At 35.2% G+C, this 23,027-nt stretch overlaps 2 protein-coding genes across 2 annotated transcripts; both read left to right on the plus strand.

Moving 5' to 3' along the window:
* The first annotated feature begins 232 nt into the window (after nucleotides 1-232).
* LOC141612354 (uncharacterized) lies at nucleotides 233-6,823 on the plus strand. Its single transcript, XM_074431110.1, has 6 exons — nucleotides 233-947; nucleotides 3,237-3,365; nucleotides 3,442-3,562; nucleotides 4,115-4,196; nucleotides 4,927-5,080; nucleotides 6,395-6,823. Exons 1-6 carry the CDS (start codon nucleotides 606-608, stop codon nucleotides 6,527-6,529), a joined length of 963 nt encoding a protein of 320 aa, XP_074287211.1. The 5' UTR covers nucleotides 233-605; the 3' UTR covers nucleotides 6,530-6,823.
* Nucleotides 6,824-14,648: 7,825 nt separating this feature from the next.
* On the plus strand, nucleotides 14,649-17,566 carry LOC141612353 (putative serine/threonine-protein kinase-like protein CCR3). The gene has a single exon (XM_074431109.1). It carries the CDS (start codon nucleotides 14,960-14,962, stop codon nucleotides 17,408-17,410), a length of 2,451 nt encoding a protein of 816 aa, XP_074287210.1. The 5' UTR covers nucleotides 14,649-14,959; the 3' UTR covers nucleotides 17,411-17,566.
* Nucleotides 17,567-23,027: the final 5,461 nt, after the last annotated feature.

A 23,027-nucleotide genomic window follows, 5' to 3' on the forward strand; every position in this document is an offset into this window, starting at 1 on the left:
AAGTTTTAGCTTCACTTATTTAAATATAATATCAAATACTTTTATAAAAATAAAATCGAACGTTTATAATTATAAAATATGTATTTTATTAAATTTAAATAACGTGTAAAATGTCCTAAATTTGAGGATCTTTACGCTACACACGTCACAATATTAGGTCTGTCGCGTAATAAAATTAATAAGGTGTCCGTCTTTTTTGGTCTTCTAAGGTGGCCAGTGGGATAGTTGAACCACCCACGCGCCCCCCTTCTCCACTTCTCCTTTTTTCCGATTCGTATTCTCTCTCTACTCTCTAGACTTCTTCTTCCTCTTCACTATTTCGTCAACATTTTCACTCAAAAAAACTAAAAAAAAAAAACTAAAAATCAAATAAACAAAATTCAACATTCAATCTATACCACCATAGTTGAACAATAACAGGATAGAGAGAGAATTAGAAATTTCTAACCCTAACTACATATTTTCCCCAAATTATCATCATCAATCGATGATTGATTTCTACTAAACGATCATATAATTTGATACGCTAGTAGTATAATTTACGTAGAACTCTAATTTAATTGCATAAACCCTAATTTGATTAATTTCCAGTGAAATCGAAGTTGATGTCGCAAACGGAGGTGTATTCGCCGACGGCGACGAAATCGGGAGGACAATTATGGAAAACGGTGTTGAATTGGGTGGCGTTTTTAGTACAGATCTTTGTACAGATCGTAAAAGGAACTCCATCAATGGCGCAAGTGTTTAGTTTTGTAGGTTTTACTAGTCAAACCTCTTTTCTCTCTCATCCACCTTCTACTTCTGGTTTTAAACCTCTTCCTGTTGTTGAGATTCCTCTTCACTCTTGCGTCAACGCTACTGAAGGAGTCGCAAACGACGTCGTTGCTGTCTCTGCTGCTACTGCTGGTGGTACCGATGGTTCCGGTGGCCGGTCCGCCAAACTCACTGTAATTGTTCTTCGTTTGATTACTTTTTATTTTTTTGCTTAGGCATTCGTTTCTAATCATTTGTTTACCTTTGGTTGTCACGATAGTTTGGAACTTTGGATATAGTTGAATTGAGTGTGGTTATAGCCTTTCTTTTTATTTTTTTGCTTAGGAATTCCGTTCTAATCATTTGTATACCTTTGGTTAAAATACGTGTCGTGATAGTTCGGAGAGTTGGATTGAGTTTGGTTATACGCGTATACGGCTTATAGGATGTGTAGGTGTGGATTGTTTTGTCAAAATAGGAAATTTTGGGGAAAGAATGTTACTGTAATTGTTCCTTGCGTGATTGATTCTTTTTATACTCGCTCTAACTCAACTGATTCTTTACGTTTAATTTTATTTTTATTTTGTGTGAGGGAAATTTGAACAAGCGTAGGAAATCGAGTTGAGTTAGAGGGAGGAGTGGTTTATTTTAGTTTGATTGATGGAAATGAGAAAGTGTTGACTTGAGTGTGTTAGGATGTGTTAGTGTGGATTGTTTTGTCAAATTAGGAAATGTTGGGGAATGGAATATTGTGAATACTTATTTGGTATATTTAAGGGAAATTCAAAGACGATTGCGTGAGATACTCATACAATGAGGTTGTGTAGTTAAGAAAGGTTTTGAGTATTAATGGTGTCGTTCGGATTATGAGGTAGATTCGTGTTATATGCTGTTGGAAGGTGGAGAAGTACATGAAAGGTGAAATAGTTGGCCTTTTTTGGATAAGGAAGGCCATTTATTCCAAGTAAGGAAGAGGAGTTGCTAAGTGAATGTGTCATTAACTCGAATACTTTCTACGTAAGTGTTTCTTATTTACATATGAGCTTTAATGATCAAGGAAGGAACTTTGTATTAATTGAAGATAAGTGTGAAGGGAGAATGGTTGTTATTTTGCTTAGAATTGATTATCAGAAGATTCAGAATTCAGAAATACCGTTGATAAAGGTTCTTCCGGACAGGGAGGAAGGGAGAGAGAGTGATGATTAGTTGCGAAACTTGTTTGTTTTTCCTTGCTAGGCTAGTTAGGCCTGTTGGTGATGTTGTTCTGATGCTTCTTAGCTCATTACTTCATATGGAAATATAAATTTGTGAGCTAGTCACTTTCTGCTAATTAGAACTTTGATGCTTTCACAAAATCATATATAGTCTGCAGGTGGTAGGAAAACATATGAGACATCTAGGTGTTATTCATCTTGCAGTGTATAACATGTCGATCACTGTAATTTGCCAAGCTTTTTTATTTTGTGAACTGCATCGAAGGTGAAAAACTGAAAAGATTCAACTCTTCACTTGCTGTAAATTGTGGTAGTGTGGTTTGGCTAGTATGCTGAAAATTTCTGTGCCGGGAAGAAGCCGAGGGACCCCTGTAGTGACTCTCTATTGCGCTTTTTTTTAAGACATCATGATACTCAGATTCGAAGTTGGTAGTTTGGAGCTCTGCGAATTTAATGTTCAAATGTTTCAGTTTATCTGAAGTGTTTTTAGTAGATGCATCTCTTTGAATGGAGAAATTAAAGTAGATAATGTCCCCATACCAGTGTTGATTTTACTCATGCCTTCGGTCCTGGAGTTCTCTTTCTTTTGGCACATATTACTTGTAGATTTAGCATTATTATAATCAGTTCTTGACCTTTTACTATCAATGGGCAACACATGATGCCATGATGGGTCTCTGATGGTTGAAGCAAGAGTCTCAGGGCTGGGTACTCAAAGGCTATAAGTAAAGCATATTAGGAGCTAAATTGGGATAGTACTCTCCAAACTGGTGTCATTTGGTCGTTGGATTTCTCAACACGAGTCTCTGTTATTAGTAGTGTTAGAACTTAGAAGTATGGTATTCTAAATGCGCACGAAAGTAGATTGTGTGTACATGAACGTCTGCTGTGGCAATATTAATACTAGCTTCAGATATTTAGCAAGACGTATTTTCCCCTATCCGTGAGCGCCTCCATATTTTCCTTTTGAGGTATTTGCGAGATTGAGTATTTGCAGCGAGTCATTTACTATCTATGCCTTCATTTAGAGACATCTCTATTACATCCATCTCTCAAGTCTTCTATAAGCATGCTGTCTTACAGCATTTGCTGAGGGGTGGTCAAAGGCTCAAAGCCTGACATTTTACTCTGGGGATTTGTTTATTTCCCTGAGGTGCACTAGATATGCACTCTTGCATTTTTATAATGTGTGTCTTCACTTGTCCATGTAGATCCTTTCTCCTTGCCGAGTTCCTTAAAAAACCTTGCTCTTACACGTAAACCCTGCAGGTGGTTCTTGATTTGGATGAAACACTAGTGTGTGCCTATGAGACTTCTAGTCTACCCCCTACACTCTGTTCACAGGCTACAGAAGCTGGTTTAAAGTGGTTTGACCTGGAATGTGTTTCATCAGACAAGGTATTGAATTAAGCTCTCTTCCATTTCATCAGCTATGTAATGATTGCTCAAGAGAGCCTTTTTACCTGAAATGAAGGAATGCGAAGGGAAGCCGAAAATCAGTTATGTAACGGTGTTTGAACGTCCGGGGTTGCATGAATTCTTGAAGCAACTCAATGAATTTGCAGAACTCATTCTTTTCACTGCTGGCCTAGAAGGTTTAAATTTTTATCTTCACATTTACGTATTTTAGTTTCTTTCTCTAGTTTGTTCAATTGTGAAACTAGATTCTTGAATGTTGATTGTTCTTAATTGCATTATTGTGCACCTGAGTTTGTTAGACATAATGACAACATGAATGAGTGACAAAAAGTCGTCGAAACTGCATGTCATACGTCATCTTGAGAATTTGTGTAATTTTCACAGGGGATTTCCTGTCTAAATGTTTCTATAGTGGTGCATCATCATTGACAAGTTCCCACTTTCTCTGCCAATCTTTTTTGTGTTTACTCATGGCCACTCCTTATGGTTGGTTATATTTTGGTAGTATAGGCTGTGATAGGCCAGTGCGAGAAGAGAAATAGTTGCTTTCCGATGAAGATGCATGAATATGTACATTACTTTATACACAAGGTTTCAACACACCAAAAACACATTTATAAATTGTCTAAATTGCGGCCATGTGTTTTATAGTTTATTTCAATATGTATAAATGTATAATTGTGTATGCAACTGAGTGACTCACTTGTCATGTTTGTTCATTTGCACAGGATATGCTAGACCTCTTGTTGATAGAATTGACGCGGAGAGCTGGTTCAGTCGTCGATTGTACAGGCCTTCGACAACTAGCACGTAAGTATTTTGTAACCTTTTGCCTCATTTTTCTCCTGTATGATGCTTCTTAAAGTTTGTTTTGTCTACGTATACTCAAATTTCCCTCTAGAAGTTCCCTTCAGTGCGACAAGCTGGTCAGACTAGGGATTTTGTTCACCTCTCCCTCATCTCCAAATTCATCCATCCGAAGGAGTAAAGTTGGTTGTACTAGCTCACAACAATTCAATTTAAAGTTGTGTGGACCAGTGGTCAAAATATAGATTTTCTCTAGCTTCCTGTTTTTTTTTTTTTTGCGCATGTTCGAAGTTCATCATTACATGTGATGTGACTTGTATTGTGTTCAAAAGTTTTCTTTTGAATGTTCGATTCTTTAGAATATTTATGAATTTGAGATCACCCACCCTGGCTGTATCAAAAGGCAGTTACCACTGTTCACCTCTATAAGTACTTCCCGTCTTTGCCCCTGCCTAGACCTCAATGTAATGCTGAGGCAGGTGTGTCTACTGCTCTTCTCAAATCTTCTGAACTGCCAGCCAACCTAGATAAGATGGCATCAAGCCTGTCTTTTTTCTTCACTGATATTCCTTTCTTGTTTCGGAATTTGTTTTGAGGCAGCTGATGTGATTTGTTTCCAGTCTCACGGTCCGGCTCATGTGGCTTTATCTTGACATTCTGTCATAGAAATTTACATGCCTATTGTAGCTTATCCATTCTATATCAAGTCTCTGATTATGCATTATTGTAACAGGGAGTATCGAGATCATGTCAAGGATCTGTCTTGCATCTCGCAGGATCTTTCTCGAGTCGTGATAGTCGATAACAATCCATTTAGTTTCCTGTTGCAGCCATTGAATGGGGTTCCCTGTGTACCATTTTCCGCTGGACAGCCACATGATGATCAGGTACGATCGGAAGTTATGGTTCTCTCTCTCTGTTTATTTTTATTTTTTGAAAGAAGGTACTTACGTTTCTGAAGACTTAGAAAATAGTCCTTTTGTCCAGGAATTACATCTTTGATTTATATTTTGGGGTGACCATCAATAAGCTGTTTACCTGTGTTAGAATTCAAAATGGGCCTGGTTATACCTGAATGGAGCGAGGGTGCCCACTTCACAAACCCAAGGGAACTCCATCTTTCGTAAAAACCAATTGGCAATAGGAGGAGAGAACCCCTAGGCCTTATCAAGTGAGCAGTTCTTTACCCCCACATGTGGGTTTCTTACATTCCGACACTCCCCTCCTCACATGTGAAACCCACGGGGTTACACTGAAGGGGGAACAGAGAGTCGGAATCCTCTAAAGAGAGGGCCTTCCTCCAGTAGACTCGGTTAATTTAAGGGAATCCGAGTTGATACCATGTTAGAATTTGAAATGGGTGGGCCCATACCCGAAAGGAGAGAGGTGTCCACTTCACAAGCCCAATGGAATTCCATCTTTCCTAAAAACCAAGTGGCAATAGGAGAAGACCCTAAGGTCTTATAAAGTGAGCAACTCTCTACTCCACCAATGTGGGGCTTCACATATGTGTAATTTGTGGTAATTATGTTATGTGACCCCATGTCCATCATCAACTCGCATTTCTATTACCATCTTAGCGTGCTCCGTTGTTTTCGTGAAAGGAAAAATTAGTAAAACTACCTATTATACACACATTGTTACAAATTACTACCTAAAGTAACTAAATTTGTTCGGAAATTACTTTAAAAAATTGAATACTTTTAATTTGTAACAAAAGTGACGTAATAGGTAGTAAATTTTAAAAACTCTTGTATTAGGTAGTACGGAGTAGTTTCTAAAAATGTGTATATAATAGGTAGTTTTTACCAATTTTTCCGAAAATAAAACCAAGCTTATTCATGGATCGAGCCATCGAGGGACTACGGAGTACCGTTAGTGTTTTTGTATAATAGTAAATGGACCATTATACTACTCATAGGACAACAAAACGTTGGAAGTAATAAACTTATAATGGGAGCAAATTAGCAAATGTGGCAACGGCCTCGAGCCTACTTATATTCTAGTCGAGTAGTCAACATGCTCTGTGTGCTGTACAATGTGCTTGGTGATTAGTGATTACCTCTTTTCATAATATATAAACGAAAGTCAACAGAACGGAAAGAACCAAACGCCTCTTAAACTAATCTACCAATGCTGTCAAAATAGTATGCTGGAAACTTGTCCTACTTTTAACACTGTTGATATGCCTCTTCATTCAGCTTCTTCAAGTCCTGCTGCCTCTCCTCAAGCACCTCTCTCTTCAAGAGGACGTGAGACCCGCCTTATACGAAAAGTTCCACATGCCCGAATGGTTCCAAAAGCACGGAATTCCGTCTCATAGTTGGGCATATTAGTGGCCATCGTTAAGCGCTATATTCTTTATTGGGTAATTTATGTATTTTTGGGAGCATGAATTCATTGAACTTGTATAGTAAAACTCTGAGATGGCGCAATTTTATCATTTCTCGAAATATCTTCAGCCTCTGCTCAGAAGTTGAGTGCCGTAGTTTGATTATGTATTTGCTTATGTAACCTGATTGGAAATTAGTTGTGTAGCTCGGTATGGCCTCAAATCTTGTAACGTTGAATCTTGTAACTACTTTGTTGATTTTGCTGTATTAAAATATGCGCATTTTAATTTCTCTTTATAGCGAATGCGGTTGACCGACAATGTTTTCTGGTTTTCAGATCTGATGTTGGTGATTTGAGTATTCTTTTTTTCATATTGCTATGAGACTAGCCGATATAGTCTTGGCCGGCTACCCATATTTGGATTTTGTAAGTCGTTACCTACTTACCTTTTGTTATATACTCTGTAGTTTTTGGTAGGGGCGAGAACGCGAATCAACTTGGTAGGTATATGAATCGAAATAAACACAAATGTCGGGTTGAATAATTCGTTTTTATTCTGATTTGTTTCGATTTATTTGCGCTTAAAATGTGCTCATGTTTGAGTTACTAGAATAATGATTTTGAATTACAAACATTTTGTTAGTGGGAGTGGGTCTGTCCGTATTAGTTCAATGAGTTCAAGATCCCAAGGATACATAAATTTTGAGCTCAGATTGTCTATACACAAATTCTCACTTTAGACGGAGACTAATTGTTATCTATATTTCTTACATTTCTCTTTCCATTGTCTTTTTCTTATACTTTTCGATAAAACATGGGGACAGATGGACAATTAGATTGTTGTTGGATGAACTTTTGAGCGTTCAGGGAATTGGACCTTCCATTTCTTTAAGGAAAATAAATTTTGAGCTTGGATCGTTTATATTTCCTACATTTCTCTTTCCATTGTCTTTTCTTATATTTTTCGATATAACATCGGGATTGTTGGATGATATTTTGAGCGGTGAGAGAACTGAACTCTCCATTTCTTTTTAGTCTTAATTCTCTTTTATTTATTTTATCTTATTTTATTTGGAGTTTTTTTTTAATTGCTTGTTAGTACTCCGTACAACTTTATTTTGTGGGAATTTTGTATTTAGGAACTTTACGTGTTTAGGGATGAACTCATAATGATGTGCCAAATAAAAAGGGTCCATGAAGTATTTGGCAGGAGTTTTTATGGTTTGGTTCTGCACTTCTGCTGGATGCTGCCCCCTGCTTTAAGGGAACCATGCGCCACAAATATAGGACCTTCTTTGCTGTCCTTTTATTCATTTTGCATACTCCATTTCCTTGTTACATTTGGCTGTATTGTATCCACCTTTTGTTGTATAGCCATTTTAGCCAACTTGGTACTATGTTGTTTGTTATACTTCCATTACCCATAACATTAACCTGGTCTTTCTGAAAATAGATGTGAAATCGTTTCAATTCGCGAAAGTTAACTAAAAATGTTCATAGATTGGAGGTACTGATTCGACAAAACGATTAAGACTCCAAAAGTAGAAGACGAAAGAATATAACTAAAAAAATTATTCACACGATTTTCTAAGTGATTCTTCGAAAATATAATTACTCTTTGTAGCAAATACTCTCTCTGCCACAATTATTTACTTACACTCTACTAAAATATTTCTCATAAAATAAACAACTAAAACGGCGAGAGTAAATATTTTTTTAAAAACCGAAATTGACATCAATATACCTCAAAATCGGACATGGTCAATGAAGATTCACATTTCACATATTCACCCCACAAGATCGAGCATTATCCATATAATAGCGAAATGAGGAAGATGAATTACAAAAAGAACTATCACTAGACAAGAAAGCAAATTCTCACATGGTTTTGACAATGAAGGGCTTTTAATTAGTTGTTCATTGCTTTATAATTTGAAGATTAATATTTGTTTTGTTTTATTTTTTGTGTCAAATTTAGTTAGGAGGTGTCTTTCCTATACCGGTCTCATGCACTCATGCATACACTTCAATAATAATCATACACGACCATATATTATTGCATTGCTTACGCCGTAATACAAACATCAAATCTATTTCTTTTAACCTCAACATCAATGTAGGTCCTCATTGTCTAGCTATCTAGATTCCATGTTATCTTTCATTGTTTTTGCCATTTGTTTTATTAACGACATAGTCGATTATCATGAGATAAAGAACAAAGATGCGGAGCCAAGTGTTATAATTAGGAAGCAAAAGAAAATTACAAACGATGCGGAAAAATAATAAAGCAATTCAGATGAGCTAAAACTTTTCATAAATTTAAACCAACTTTTTTTATCGTCTTGGGGGCCTATAGTCCTAGCTACCCCCTTGGTTCCACCGTTCCACTTGTAAGTCACGACTCACTATTGCGAGGATTTTTTTTCACTGAATTAACGCTAAGAGTTCAGTGGTCGAACTAAAAATTTAGTAGAAGAATCGCTTACCTCTCGAGCATTATATATTTTTGAAATTCAAATTATTGTTCTAATATATTTTCTGATTATATATCTTATTTCATTAATAGTTGGGCTCACTGAAAATTTCCACTTCTAGCATTAAAATTGGTTCTGCCCGCCACTGTAGGATGATTAAGTTGTTGAATTCACGTTCGACCTTTAATTATGAGTACTTTTAAATCTATTACTCCCTCCTATTCTACATAACCTTCCTTATTTCCTTTTTCATCTATTCACAATATCTTCCCTCTTTCCTTATTTAGTAAAGTTTTATACTTATTTTAATCAACTCACCCCACAACAATACCCCACAATACACCTACTTTATCTTATTTTAATCACCTTACCCCACAACAATACTTATTTTAATCACCTCATCCCCACAATACCTTCCCTCTTTCCAATTATCTCACCCCACCACAATACTTTAACTTATTTAATTCCAACACCCTTAATTTTCGTGCCACCCATGAATAGGGAGGATTATCGGGAATAGGAGGGAGTATGATTTATGACTACGGTGAAAATAATGAATTTGTGTTTTTCACATTGAAAAAAATGAATTGCATTTTAATTCCTATTTAATGCTACATGATAAATTAGTTGAGACTACGTACTATACTATAGTTGCACTAAATTATAAGTAGTGTGGTATGATCAAAAGTGTAATCGTGTAATTTATGTTTGTTAGAAAGGTGAGTAAACGTCACGCTCAGTACGCTCTTTAATTTTGTGTAGCAATTATATTTAACGAGCAATTAGCCACCCAATTAAGACGACCTATGACGAATTAACAACGTATCAATGATAGGTATATAATATATCCGCGAGATGTTCATCTAGTGATTGAGATTAAACTTTAGTGAATAATAAGTTATGGACATTCTTAAAATTAGATGTTGATATTAACTTTGATGGATTATAATTATTGTTTGTTGAAATTGGGACATTTAATTAATTGAAGTTTGATACTATTTTTTTATAATTTAATGGATTATAATTAGAGAAAATTGTTGATTACAGCCTTATCTTTTATAAACCACTTTTCGTAAATTACAGCCTTACATAATTTTTTTTTTTTTTTTTTTTTTTTTTGTAAATTACATTCAAAATACCACTTTTGATGATAAATTACATCCAAAAGATTTACTCCGATGGAAAATTGATGCAAATTTGAATTATTGTCACTTAAGTTCATTTTTTTGGACGAAAAGGGACAAATTTGATTAGGTTAGATTGTTTGAAGAAATGGAGAATTATTAGAGATTGTGGAGTTGTGAAATATGATGAACATAAGGGATGAATATAAAAATAATAGAATTCAATTAAAGATGAAGGTAAGGGTATTTTCATCCAAAAAGATGAACTTAAGTGACTATAATTCAAATTTGCATCAATTTTCCATCGAAGTAAATCTTTTGGATGTAATTTATCATCAGAAGTGATATTTTGGATGTAATTTACAAAAAAAAATTATACAAGGCTGTATTTACGAAAAGTGGTTTATAAAAGTTAAGGCTGTAATCAACAATTTTCTCATATACTTCTTTCATTTCATTCAATTCCATACATTTGTTTTATACACGTATATCAATGCCCGTTTTTTTGTTCATATCTTTAGTTACAAATTAGTAAAAAATTATAAAAATTTGTTATTCACAATGTACTCGGTAAGACAATTAAAATAAGATCTCACATGACTATATTTTATGCTATATATTAGAAGTTGTATCGAAAATTCTCCATACTTGTGAATATTGTTCAATAAGGCAAATGTATGGAATTGAATGAAATGGAGGAAGTAATTATTAGTGTTTCTTTTAGGTTAATGGGTAGGCCTTACTTAATTCAAGGCCAAGACAGACTATCGACCTCCTTAACGGCTTAAAATTTCGTTTATAGATTGTCTACCAAGAGAGTTATATTTTAACTCAATGTGCATCGTACCTTTGACTTTATGGTCAAAAGATGGACTCTTTAATTTTTACCATCGAAGTCAACCCTTGTCACTAATATATGAAATGAGTGATGGGGATAAAACTGGAAAGATGATATTAACTTCAGTTACATGGTTAACAATATTTTTACGTTGTTAATTTCACATTATCAATTAACTTTTCAATTTTTGCTAACTTTTTAAGTTTCAACTATCTTTACATATAATTTTACTAAACAAGTCAAATAAATTACTTACAATAGCTTGTAGAACGTATGTTTTTCAAATTCACCACCATACACTTAAACTAGAAGATGCTAAAATAGTTAAATTCGAATATACGATTGTTGTTTTTATTCTTTTGTCAAAAAAATGTAGAGCACATGGACCGTGCTAATGTATAATGGTTTAGACTCCCAAAGTAGATGCTCTACTCTAAATATATTTGACCATGGTTTTCAGACACTTTTTTCAAAACTCCGTACTTTTGCTTCCTTAATTATATGCGATTAATATGTCCCAACAACCCTTTAAAATTGGTTTACGCCACTTTCATAACTCAGTTTGGTACCCTTTCTACTAATTATCAACTACTCCTCCTAACTATTCCAATTAAAGATAAAGGGAAAAAGTCAAAAAAGAGCACAAAATTGCACTCTATTTTCCCTTTTAATTCCGGTGAGCAAGTCTTCTATAAAACGGTTTTACAATATCACACTGTAAAATCATATAATAAACGTATTTTTCTCGTGGTACCCCTGTGATTTGTTATTTTGTCCATGGTACCTCTCTTTTTAAGAATGTGTTTATGGTATCCCTGAGGTTCAATATTTGTGCCTAGGGGTGTTAATGAGACGAGACAGCTCGCAAGCAACTCGAGATCGGCTCGGCAAAAGCTCGGTCAAAGTTCGGCTCGTGCGAGATCGGCTCGAGCTCGGACTCGGCTCGAGAGCTTAACGAGTCAAGCCGAACAAACGATGGCTCGGCTCGAAAAGCTCGTGAGCGGCTCGAACTTGTGTGATTATATAAGATATTGCTCATATTTTATAAAAATATTTTATCATGATTATATCTTTGTATCATGTATATCAAATGTCAAACTGATTTGTCAAATATTTTACATTTAACTTTCGAGCCTTCTTATTGAAAATATCGGAAGAAAAAAAATCAAAAAATTAACCATTATATATAGGCTCGATTTGAGCTCGAGTTTGGCTCGAGCTCGCGTTAAAGCTCGCAAGCTTGATATCGAACACATTTTCTACAAGCTCGGGTAAGCTCGAGATCGGCTCGAGATCGAGTTTTAGTTCTTGAGCACAAGCCGAGCAAGGCCAAGCTCGGGCTCGGCTCGGCTCGTTAGCACCCCTATTTGTGCCTATGATACCCTTGTTGGGTTATGCACGTTATGCACGTTAAATTAGGAGTGACGAAGTTTGATTAAGGCCAAATTAAATTTGGCGGGAAAATTAGTTTTTTTAACAACTTAATTAAAACATAAATTAAAGTTGGCATCAAATACCCCTGAGATTTACAATATACTCCCTCCTATTCACCATTTTCTTCCCTATTTCCTTTTTCGGATTATTCGGGTTTTCTTCCCTATTTCCTTTTTTGGGTTGATTTGTGTGGTCCAAATTAAATTACTAGTGTGTTTTGTGTGGTCCAAAATCGATTTCTTATTCCTTGTGCAAAAAGGAAAGGGGAAGAATATAGTGAATATGAGGGAGTACATGTTAATTTTGGTTTGATGAAAAAATTGATAATCTTTTTCAAAAAAAATCATACCTTCTATAACAATTAAGATACCTTTGATGCTGATGAATAAGCAACAATAAATAAGATATTCCGGTGACGATATATGTAAGAGATTAATTTGTTTAGGATCAAAATTATGAAGGTGTATTAAAGAGGAATGTTAATGGAGAGTACTCAGGAAGCTTTGTTTAGGTTTTTTGGTTTGTATTTGTGATAAGGAGTACAAGTTATTGGGATAGATGAAGTTTTGCCACTCAAATGTAGCATAATAACGGAAGTTGTAACGATAGTGGCACACCAGGCACAATTATTGAATCTCATGGGTACCATAGACACCTTAAAAAGAGGGGTACCATGGAGAAAGTGACAAACCACAAGGGTACCATGGAAAAAAAACCGTATAATAAAAGACATTAATATTCGTATTATGGAAAATGGTGATCAGTGCAGTGCGGGTAAGTTATTTTAGTGGAGGTTTTTAGGTAAATAATCATTTGGTTTTATAATAACGTCTATGTAATACGGTTTTATATGAAAATTGTTGCAAACGCTATTTATTTCCATTCTTTGTAGGATATGTTAACTTATTTATAAATATAGTCTCCATATTTTTAAAACATTTTTTTTCCCATAAATCCAAAAATATATACTACAAAACTTTGAATGCACACTTTAATGAAAACATTATGATACAATCTACTCGCCATCTGTTTCATAATTTTTTCCTTGTTAATATATTAGAATTTAGTAAATTATGAAGATCTCTTAATAATATCAACAAAAATAATTTATAACTAAATAAGTCATAAGACACTAGTGTAAGACCTTGGACTTTTAATCTTGAACTTTATGAACTGAATTGAACTTATAAAATTTGATTAAGCTGAATTAAGCTGACCTGAAGAACCAAAAATGAATTAAAAGGACTCGATCGAAACTAAACTTATAGAACCTGACCCGTAAATGAACTTAACTTATATGAGTGAATTGAACTGAACTGATATAAAATGAACGGATCAAGTTCAAAAGAACCGAAGCTAGGTTCCAATAGAAACAGTTTCTAAATAAATTTATTTTGACACAACTTTAAAATTTTGTAATAAAAAAGATACACTAAAGTAATAAAATGAGTAAATACTATGTAAATTAATTGACTAACAAAAATTGTCACACACACAATTTATGACATATGAGTACGCTTATTATGAAAAATATACGGTATCAAATTAGAAAATTATTTCGATCCAAATCTATAATAAAAAGTCACCAAAAAACACATACTTTCTTCTATTCTAAATAACTGTCCCATTTGTCATTTCCGTCTATTCACATAACTGTCCCATTTGCCATATTTGGACATGATTTTTTACTTTCCTACCCTTAGTTCTTTTCTTTATTTACCACCCCAACCACCCATAACTCATCATATTCAATACTTTTCATTATTTAACTCATATATTATTACACCTATATAATAATTTTCATTATTTTAACTATATTCCTTAATTTTCGTGTCATTGTTCAAATGGGACACTTATTCGGAATAGAAGGGAGTACTACTTTATACTCCCTTCATTCAACTCCACTTTACATGTATTCCATTTCCGTCCATTCAACTCCACTTTACAGATTTCCTTATTTGGCTAAAAAAATGACAATTCTATATTTATTAAAAATCTTTATTTACAAAAAATGCCACCCATACCCCACACTAACCCACCATAAAACCCACCTTTATGTTTTTTTAATATTTTTAACCTCTTCTTTCTCTTTCCCCATGTACTTTTTATACTTTTTTTTAATCCGCTCCTTAATATCCGTGTAAAAACCAAAGTTGCAAAGTAGAGTTGAATGGAGGGAGTAACACGAAATAAAAAGAGTGATCTCTCAGTCTCTCACTAAGACACCGTCCCTTACCAGTCTTTTCGAGAACGGTAACTCAAACGTGGAAAAAACGAAGAAAACAATAAACCCGATAAACACTCAAAATTAATTTCTTCCCATGAGCAAAGACTATTAAATTCCCTCCCAAAAAACACCCATAAAATCCCCTGTTTCACGCTTCTCTGTTTTGTCTCTCTGCTAAAATTTTCCTCTTTTCTTCCAAAAACTGTTCACTTCCTAAAAAAAAAACACTCAATTTCAACTCAAATTTCTTCAAATTTTCCTCTTTAATCACCAATGAAGAACACCAAACACTCCAAAGATTCAATCTTTAAACTACCCATCTCTCCAAAAACTACATGAAGATTCAAAATTTAATCTTTTTCTTATATTTTTGCTCTCTTTTTTACAAATTAATTGCACTTGGTTCAGGCTCAACTCTTTCCATATCCTATGGAAATCCAACAGTTTGCGGAATCGTTGCGTCCGAAACAAACCACCATATACAATGCTATAATCATACCACCAATGTATTAGTCCAACCAAATATTTCATATGATTTAATTTCAGGTGGTCAGAATTTTTTCTGTGGGTTAAGATCAGGTGGGCAGAGTTTACTTTGTTGGGATACTAACAATTTTTCTCCAAAAAGAATTTATTTTAATTCAAGTTTTCCATTAAGGGAAATTTCAGTTGGTAATAATCATGTTTGTGGAATTGTTAATTTCACTAATCAAGTTTATTGTTGGAGATTAATGAAGAATTTTGTTGAAATCCCAATTGGGGTTGGTGGGTATTTGTCAATTTCATCTGGTATTGACTTTTCTTGTGGAATTTATGTTAATAATAATCAAATTATTGTTAATAATAGTATTACTTCTAATTTTAATGTTAATGTTAATATTTCGCCGCCGCTGAGTTCAAATCCTGACTCCGTCACTGATACTGTTGTTAGTGGTAGGGTTAAGTGTTGGGGGAGTAATTCAAGTTCAGCTAATGAAATTGAGGAACAATTTAATGGTTATGAAATGATTAGTATAACAGCAGGTGGAAAACATGTTTGTGGGTTTAATTTAAGTGGGATTTTGATTTGTAAAGGGAGTAATTTATTTGGGCAATTAGATTTTCCATTTGATTTGAATGAGTCAATTGAATATTCTAGATTAGCATTAGGGTTTGATTATAGTTGTGCAATTAGGGATTCTAATGGTTCAGTTTTATGTTGGGGTGGTGGAGGAAAGTATTCTAGTAATTTGACTAAAAATGTTGAATTTGAAACCCTAATTGGGGGTTATAATTTCACTTGTGGGTTGATTACTCGGAATTTTTCGGTTTTTTGTTGGGGACCGGGTTGGACCGGGAATGCCTCATTAGGTGGTGATAAGATTTTGCCTGGTCCTTGTGTTCAATCTGAGTGTAGCCAATGTGGTATTGTTCCCGGTTCTCAATCGCTTTGTTTTGGTTCCGGTAACATTTGTAATGTTTGTGGTGTTTCGTCTCAATTGCCACCATTTACGCCTTTATCACCACCGGTTGTGTCAAGGACGTCGAAGGGGTTAAAGAAAGGGTTGTTGGCATTTGCAATAGTTGGGTCAATAGGTGCATTTGCCGGGATTTGCAGTATTGTGTATTGCTTGTACATTGGTGTTTGTTTTCGTAGGAAGAAGGTTCATAATTCAGTACAACCAACAATTACTCGAGGGGGGTCGAGTACTGGCAGGAATAATTCCAGCAGTAGTCCTCCTTCTAGATCAATGACAGTAAGGCGACAAGGGTCTCGTATAATTAGGAGACAAAGAAGTGGAACTTCATCTATGAAGCATGTCGATAGGGCTGAGGAATTTACGTTCCAAGAATTGGCTTTGGCTACTGATGATTTTTCGATGGAGAATAAGATTGGTTCTGGAAGTTTTGGGGTGGTTTATAGGGGTAAATTGCCTGATGGCAGGGAGGTGGCTATAAAGAGGGGTGAAACGAGTAAAAAGACGAAGAAATATCAGGAAAAAGAGAGTGCATTTGATTCTGAATTGGCATTTTTGTCGAGAGTTCATCACAAACATTTGGTTCGGCTTGTTGGGTATTGTGAAGAAAGGGATGAAAGGCTTCTGGTTTATGATTACATGAAAAACGGCGCACTTTATGATCATCTGCACGACAAAAATAATGTCGAAAAAGGTAATAGCTTGATTAACTCGTGGAAAATGAGGATTAGGATCGCGTTAGATGCTTCCAGAGGCATTGAATACCTTCACAATTATGCGGTTCCACCGATAATTCACCGAGACATTAAATCCTCAAACATTCTATTAGATATCGATTGGACTGCTAGAGTTTCTGATTTTGGATTATCATTAATGCGACCTGAATCAGGTCGTGATTTTAGGCCAACTAAGGCAGCGGGGACTGTTGGGTACATTGATCCCGAGTACTATGGCCTGAATGTGCTAACTGCAAAGAGCGATGTCTATGGTCTAGGGGTTGTATTGCTTGAGCTTTTAACCGGGAAGAGAGCAATTTTCAAGGATGATACCGATGGTGGCACGCCTGTAAGTGTTGTGGATTATGCAGTGCCTGCAATATTGGCCGGAGAATTGTTGAAGATTTTGGATCAGAGAGTCGGTTTTCCTGGATCAAACGAGTCAGAAGCAGTGGAATTAGTTGCATATACTGCATTGCACTGTGTAAATCTCGAAGGAAAGGATAGACCTACAATGACCGACATTGTAGGTAATTTGGAGCGCGCGATTAGCCTTTGTGACGAAAGTCATGGTAGCATTTCTAGCGCCGGAATGTCCATTGGATCAGATTGATTGTTCTGAGGTTCATTTTTTGTATCTTCTTTTCTTTTTTTTTAATTTGTGTTTGATGAAAACCCCATGATTATACCCTTTTTCGAATGAATTTGTACAGATTTCTTAATTTAACTTGGATCAATAGTGTAGCAAATGAAGAAAGATTTATTTTCGATGAAATCATTAGTGTTAATTTTTCAATTTTGTTGACATCGAGTTCCAATTTTGGTTCGGTGCACTAGCCGCACTGCTTTATAAGCTGAACTTCATTCAGCTTATACAAGTTCAGCTTATAGAGCAGTGCGGCCAATTTTAGTGTCGGGTGCCAACCTGAAAACAATATCAGCCGAACCAACTGAGTATCGACAAAAAACCGTTTTCCTTATTAGCTTAAATTAAGGTATTGGTTTTACGAAACTTCTATAAATGATGTTATTATATACGAAGTAGAAGTCATTTGACCTGATAATTGGCTTATTATTCCGAGTTTAATTAAGACATTCGCGGTCAAAATTGACGGTCTTTTGGGTATAAGCTGTTCAAGTCATGCATGCTATATTTTGTACAAATTTGGGTGACATGCATGAATTTGAAAGGTCTAATTTCTAGAAGCGTCAAAATCAGTCAAAAGTTTAGTACTTTTGTTACGTACCAAACATGCATATCGTCAAAAATGTGACAAATTCAATTTTTTTTTATTGGCCACATGACAGAAGCATGATAGCAAGAACGGTACTCGTACTCAATAGAATGGAGTCGTTTTGGGTTTGAGGTCGCTATCAAATTAACTAATTTGGGTTAAAACATAATTTCGGTCATTTTTTGGGAATCTGGTAATTATTTGGACTCGTTTTACCCGATTTTAATGTACATATGTTAGTTTTAAACTTAAATTTCCTTCAAATCGTAATGACTTTTTATATAATTATACAGTATATAGTTTTAGAGTAATTAATTTACGTAATTTGGAAGTTTAATGTTAGTCAATGCATGGGCCCGTAGTTGATGAGTGGTTGCTTGTTACGTAGAAACGGTCTGTGTATGAAAAGTCAGTGTTGCATTGCATTGCATTACATTAGTGCGATGGTCCACCTATCTAAAACACGAGCCAAGAACATGAAAATTATTTAATTATGATTTAATCCGGATTTGATACAGGTAAGATCCTAAAAACCGCGAATCTTCGTTCCTCAACATTTCAAATCAAAATCTTTGTTAAGTTAGATCAACTCCTTAAATCGACTCCTTGTGATAGCTTAGAATATAAATGTGTTATGGTGGGAAGTGACTTATTGCCAACGTCTTAAACCAGTATATATTTAATATTGGACGACCCACAATAATAATTGAATGCTAAATGTGCCCATATGATAATAGTAAATCCAGCAATTTCAATTAATTAGACGGTGCCTTTATTTTTAACACTACCGCGTATAAAATGCACCTCCAACTATAATGCATATATATACGTTTCAGATTAATTAATTGGTGCAGAATTGAGTTCCTATATTTTGCTGGTGGTCCATTTTTCATTCATACGTTGTGAATTAATAAAAGGATCAAAATTTGATTTCACAGCGTTGATTCCGATTGTATGTGAACCACAAAACATTTGATTATTGTTAGTTTAAGTTTTGCTAGATTCAAAATGACTAATTTAAAATGACACCTAGTGATTTACATTTACATTAGAGTAAATTAAAAGTTAAATCCCTTTTAAAATCAAGTTTTTTAAAATTACTTCCTTATATAATTTTTTTTAAAATTACTCCCTTAAGATGCACTTTTATGAAAAATTGCTTCAAAAATCCAACTTAAGGTACTTTTTTCGTCAGTTTACGAACTTATTCGTTTGTGCCTTAACTAATTTATACTTTTAAAACGTATAACAATGGAGAATAAGTTTAAAAACAGACGGAATAAGTCAGCTAAATTGTAGTTTTGAAGCAGTTTTTGATAAAAGTGCATTCTAATGGAGTAATTTTAGGAAAAAATTATATAAGTGAGTAATTTTTAAAAAATGAATTTTAAAAGAAAGCAGTTTTTAATTTACTCTTTACATTAAAACAACCCATCTTATATCTATATTCACCAAATCAAAATTGATCTACCTAAACATAACTTGATAAACACCCGAGACCTTAAATAACTAACCTTAAAGATACAACACACCCAAATTACCCGACCTAGTCCATCCGATCTAATTTAAGGGAGTATTTGCCAAATCTAGTTTAAAGGAAATAAACAATGGACGATTTCGATAACAAAGAACACAAATTCTTGTTTGAGACGAAATATTACTATCTTACCAAAATACGGGATTTTGTGACTATTTTATGGTCAAATGTAATCACAATGGTCCAACTAGTATTTCCGCGTATGGTAACTTGTTTTCTAAAAATGATCACATTTAACTGTAAAACGGTATCAAAGTTCTCGACTTATTGTTTCAGACAAAATGGCAGTCTAGGTGGAGCTAGAGTAGGCAATGAGCCGTGCTGGGCCGGCCCGTCGTGCCTTCCTCCAAAATTGGCCCGGCCCAAGCACGGATATTAGGCTCCTCGGGCCGTGCTGTGCCAGGCCCACTGATCTAAACCTACGTCGTGGCCCGCTCAAGGCACGGTCATTTTCGTGCTCAGGCCGTGCCTGGCCCATGGGCTTTTCGTGCCTTGTCAGTGGGCCGGCACATGTGCTTTAATATTTTTTTATTTTTAAAAAAAAAATTATATAACTGATATATTTTTGGTACTTTTTGTTTAATAAATGATAGTTAATGGTTTAAATATATATTTTATTAATATTAATGTACTTTTTGTTTAATAAAGGATGATTAATGGTTTAAATATATATTTTATTAAATATGATCAACGGCTATTTTCAGGCCGGGCCGTGCCTGGTGCGTGCCGTGCTTGGGCCGTGCCGTGCCTGAGCACGGATTTATGAAGAAAATCGCGCCGGAGCTCGTCTCAAGCCCAGTCGTACCGTGCCCGTGCTTCCTCGATTTTCTCACCGGGCCGGGCCGAGCCGTGGATTGTGCCTAGCCGTACCGTCCACCAGTCCGCGGCCCTTTATGCCAACTCTAGGTGGAGCCTTGATGGGTTGATGCCAAAAGTCTTTGACTGCCAACTCAAATTAAGATTGTAATTTTACCTTTTAGTTTGTTGATGTGAATGGTTGACGACTTGCAAATCCCAATCCTTAGTTGAACACAAGTCCTCTTACATTTATTTCAAAGACTCCACCACCTAACCCAATTATTATTCAAAGCGTCTTGCTTGTGACGGACAATATCCGTCACAAGCTGAAAATCTCTCACAATAAAGCAAGTGGGTTGGCAAGTGGGAGGAAAAATGGAGCACCCATACATATTGCCACTTGCATCTTGTGAGAGGGGCACTATCCGTCTTCAGCTTGTGACGGATAGTGCCCGTCTTCAATGAGATTTTGTGATTATTATTAGGGTTGTTTGGTTGTCTTCCAAATTCATGTAAACTGGAAGTTCCTAGGAAGTGCAAAAATGAGGTGTTGTTTGGTTACCCAATTTATGAGAAGTTGAAGTTCCTATGGAACTGCAATTCCTACATAATGTAGGAAGTCACTTACCTAGCCCCCCCTTGGTGAGTGGAACTTCTCACATGAATTAAGTTCCCATATCTCAACCAAACAAGTTTTTTGCAATTCACATAAATTGTAAAATCATATGAATTTTATTTCCTGGGAACTCAATCTACCCATTTTCAACCAAACAACCTCTTAGAGTAAATTAGATTTTACTCACTTTTGAAATAATTTTTTTAAAATTACTCCCTTTTAAATTTTTTTTGCTAAAATTACTTCTTTAAGTTACATTTTCTTGCTAAAATTGCTACAAACATCAATTTAAGTCTTATTTCGTCTGTTTTTGAACTTATTCTGTTTGTGGTTTAACCAATCCATACTTTGAAGTTTGAAAGGTACAATTATGTAGACAAATGTAGGGGGAGTTCAAAAATAGATGAAATAAGTCACTTAAATTGTGAGTTTTGAAGCAATTTTTAGGAAAAAAATGCAACTTAAGAGAGTAATTTTAGCAAAAATACAGGAGTAATTTTAGCAAAAAAATGCAATTTAAGGGAGTAATTTAAAAAAAAAAAATTAAAAAAGAGTAATTTTAAAAAGGGTTATATTATCTATCTTACCATATTGATGTTATTAACATGTGCCTTTAGAGCACATTTTAAGAAAACTCTTTTAAAAATAGGGAGTTGCTAAATCCCGCACACGATTTTGCTTAGTCCCGCACACTTTATCGTCTTATTCCGACTTTGCCCCTCTCACTTTTCATCCCCAATTAGAGAGGACAATAATCAAAAACAAAGAAATCCCCAAAACAAATTGCTCAGCCACCCCACCAGTCCACCACCACACGCCCCACCACCAGCCGCTCACAACCAGAACGCCCCACCATCCGCCGCTATAAACCGACCCACCATCAACCGCCATCAACCGACCCACCACCAGCCGCCATCAACCGACCCACCACCAACCACAATAACACCCCTCGAAACAACCACCGGCCTGCCGCCCACCGCGCCCTCCTCAGAACACCGACCATTTCTCCGACCACCCTACCCCGGCCAATAAGACGACCACCAACAACCACCCCTTCAACAATCCAAAATCCCAAAATCCTAAATTCCAAACCCTAATTGTAAAAATCATTCTTTTTAAAATAAAAAAAACATTCATTCAATCAATTAAAAGGCGTGTATTAATAAATTTGTTGATAGAACGACGAAATTACTTGTGATAAGTGCGAATTAAGATCCATAATTCGTTAAATTATTAGCAATTTGGTTGGGGTTGAGAGAAACAGAAGAGAGAGAATTTTCTCAAGTTGTTTTAAACAAAGGGTAAATTCGGGATAAGGTGACAAAGTGTGCGGGATTAAGTAAAACTATGTGCGGGATTTAGCAAATACGTAAAAATAATGATTTTAAAAAGGAGTAAAATCAAATTTACTCTTATTATTATTATTCCTTTCTAAAACAAACGTACATAACCAAAATCATCAGCTTACTCCCTTAAAAAAAAATCATCAGCTTACTAATATAGTTAGCTGATGTTAACCACCAGAAAAGGCCCAACCCCAAGATGTGCTTCTTGGATCTAAATAATATTACAAAATTGGCCCATTGATAGTCAGGTTCTACCGGAGCGATTTTTATAGTTACGGAGATAAATACCAAATTATATAAGCGATACTAGTATGATTTACGACAAAAGCGATATTTTTCACTCTGTTTGGATTTATGTTTTACCGAATGGTACAATCAATTAGACTTCAAAGTTGTGAGTTTAACATGATTAGGTTCATTATATGTTAGATTGCACATAGGTCTGGACCGCACCCGTCAAGGAGGAGACATTATCCACTTTACAAATCAAAAAAGGTTCCATCCCAAAGCAATTGGCAATTGATGAAATAGGCCATTAGATTATAATCTAGATCACTCTTCTTTAACTCTCCGATGTGGAAGACCTATATAATATCCGAGTGTCGAGTGTGAATGATCAAATTGCTTATCAAATGCAATTCTAAAATAGAAAGGACAACAATTGACTGAGACACCCCAAAATGAAATTGGACAACAAA

This window comes from Silene latifolia, chromosome 11 (assembly GCF_048544455.1).
Source record: "Silene latifolia isolate original U9 population chromosome 11, ASM4854445v1, whole genome shotgun sequence".
Taxonomy (NCBI): domain Eukaryota; kingdom Viridiplantae; phylum Streptophyta; class Magnoliopsida; order Caryophyllales; family Caryophyllaceae; genus Silene; species Silene latifolia.

Coding starts and splice junctions, on each gene's coding strand:
- LOC141612354 (XM_074431110.1), top strand. CDS start 606: ATGTCGCAAACGGAGGTGTATTCGCCGACGGCGACGAAATCGGGAGGA. Junction 3,366..3,441: donor AATGTGTTTCATCAGACAAG/GTATTGAATTAA, acceptor CCTGAAATGAAG/GAATGCGAAGGGAAGCCGAA. Junction 5,081..6,394: donor GACAGCCACATGATGATCAG/GTACGATCGGAA, acceptor CTCTTCATTCAG/CTTCTTCAAGTCCTGCTGCC.
- LOC141612353 (XM_074431109.1), top strand. CDS start 14,960: ATGAAGATTCAAAATTTAATCTTTTTCTTATATTTTTGCTCTCTTTTT.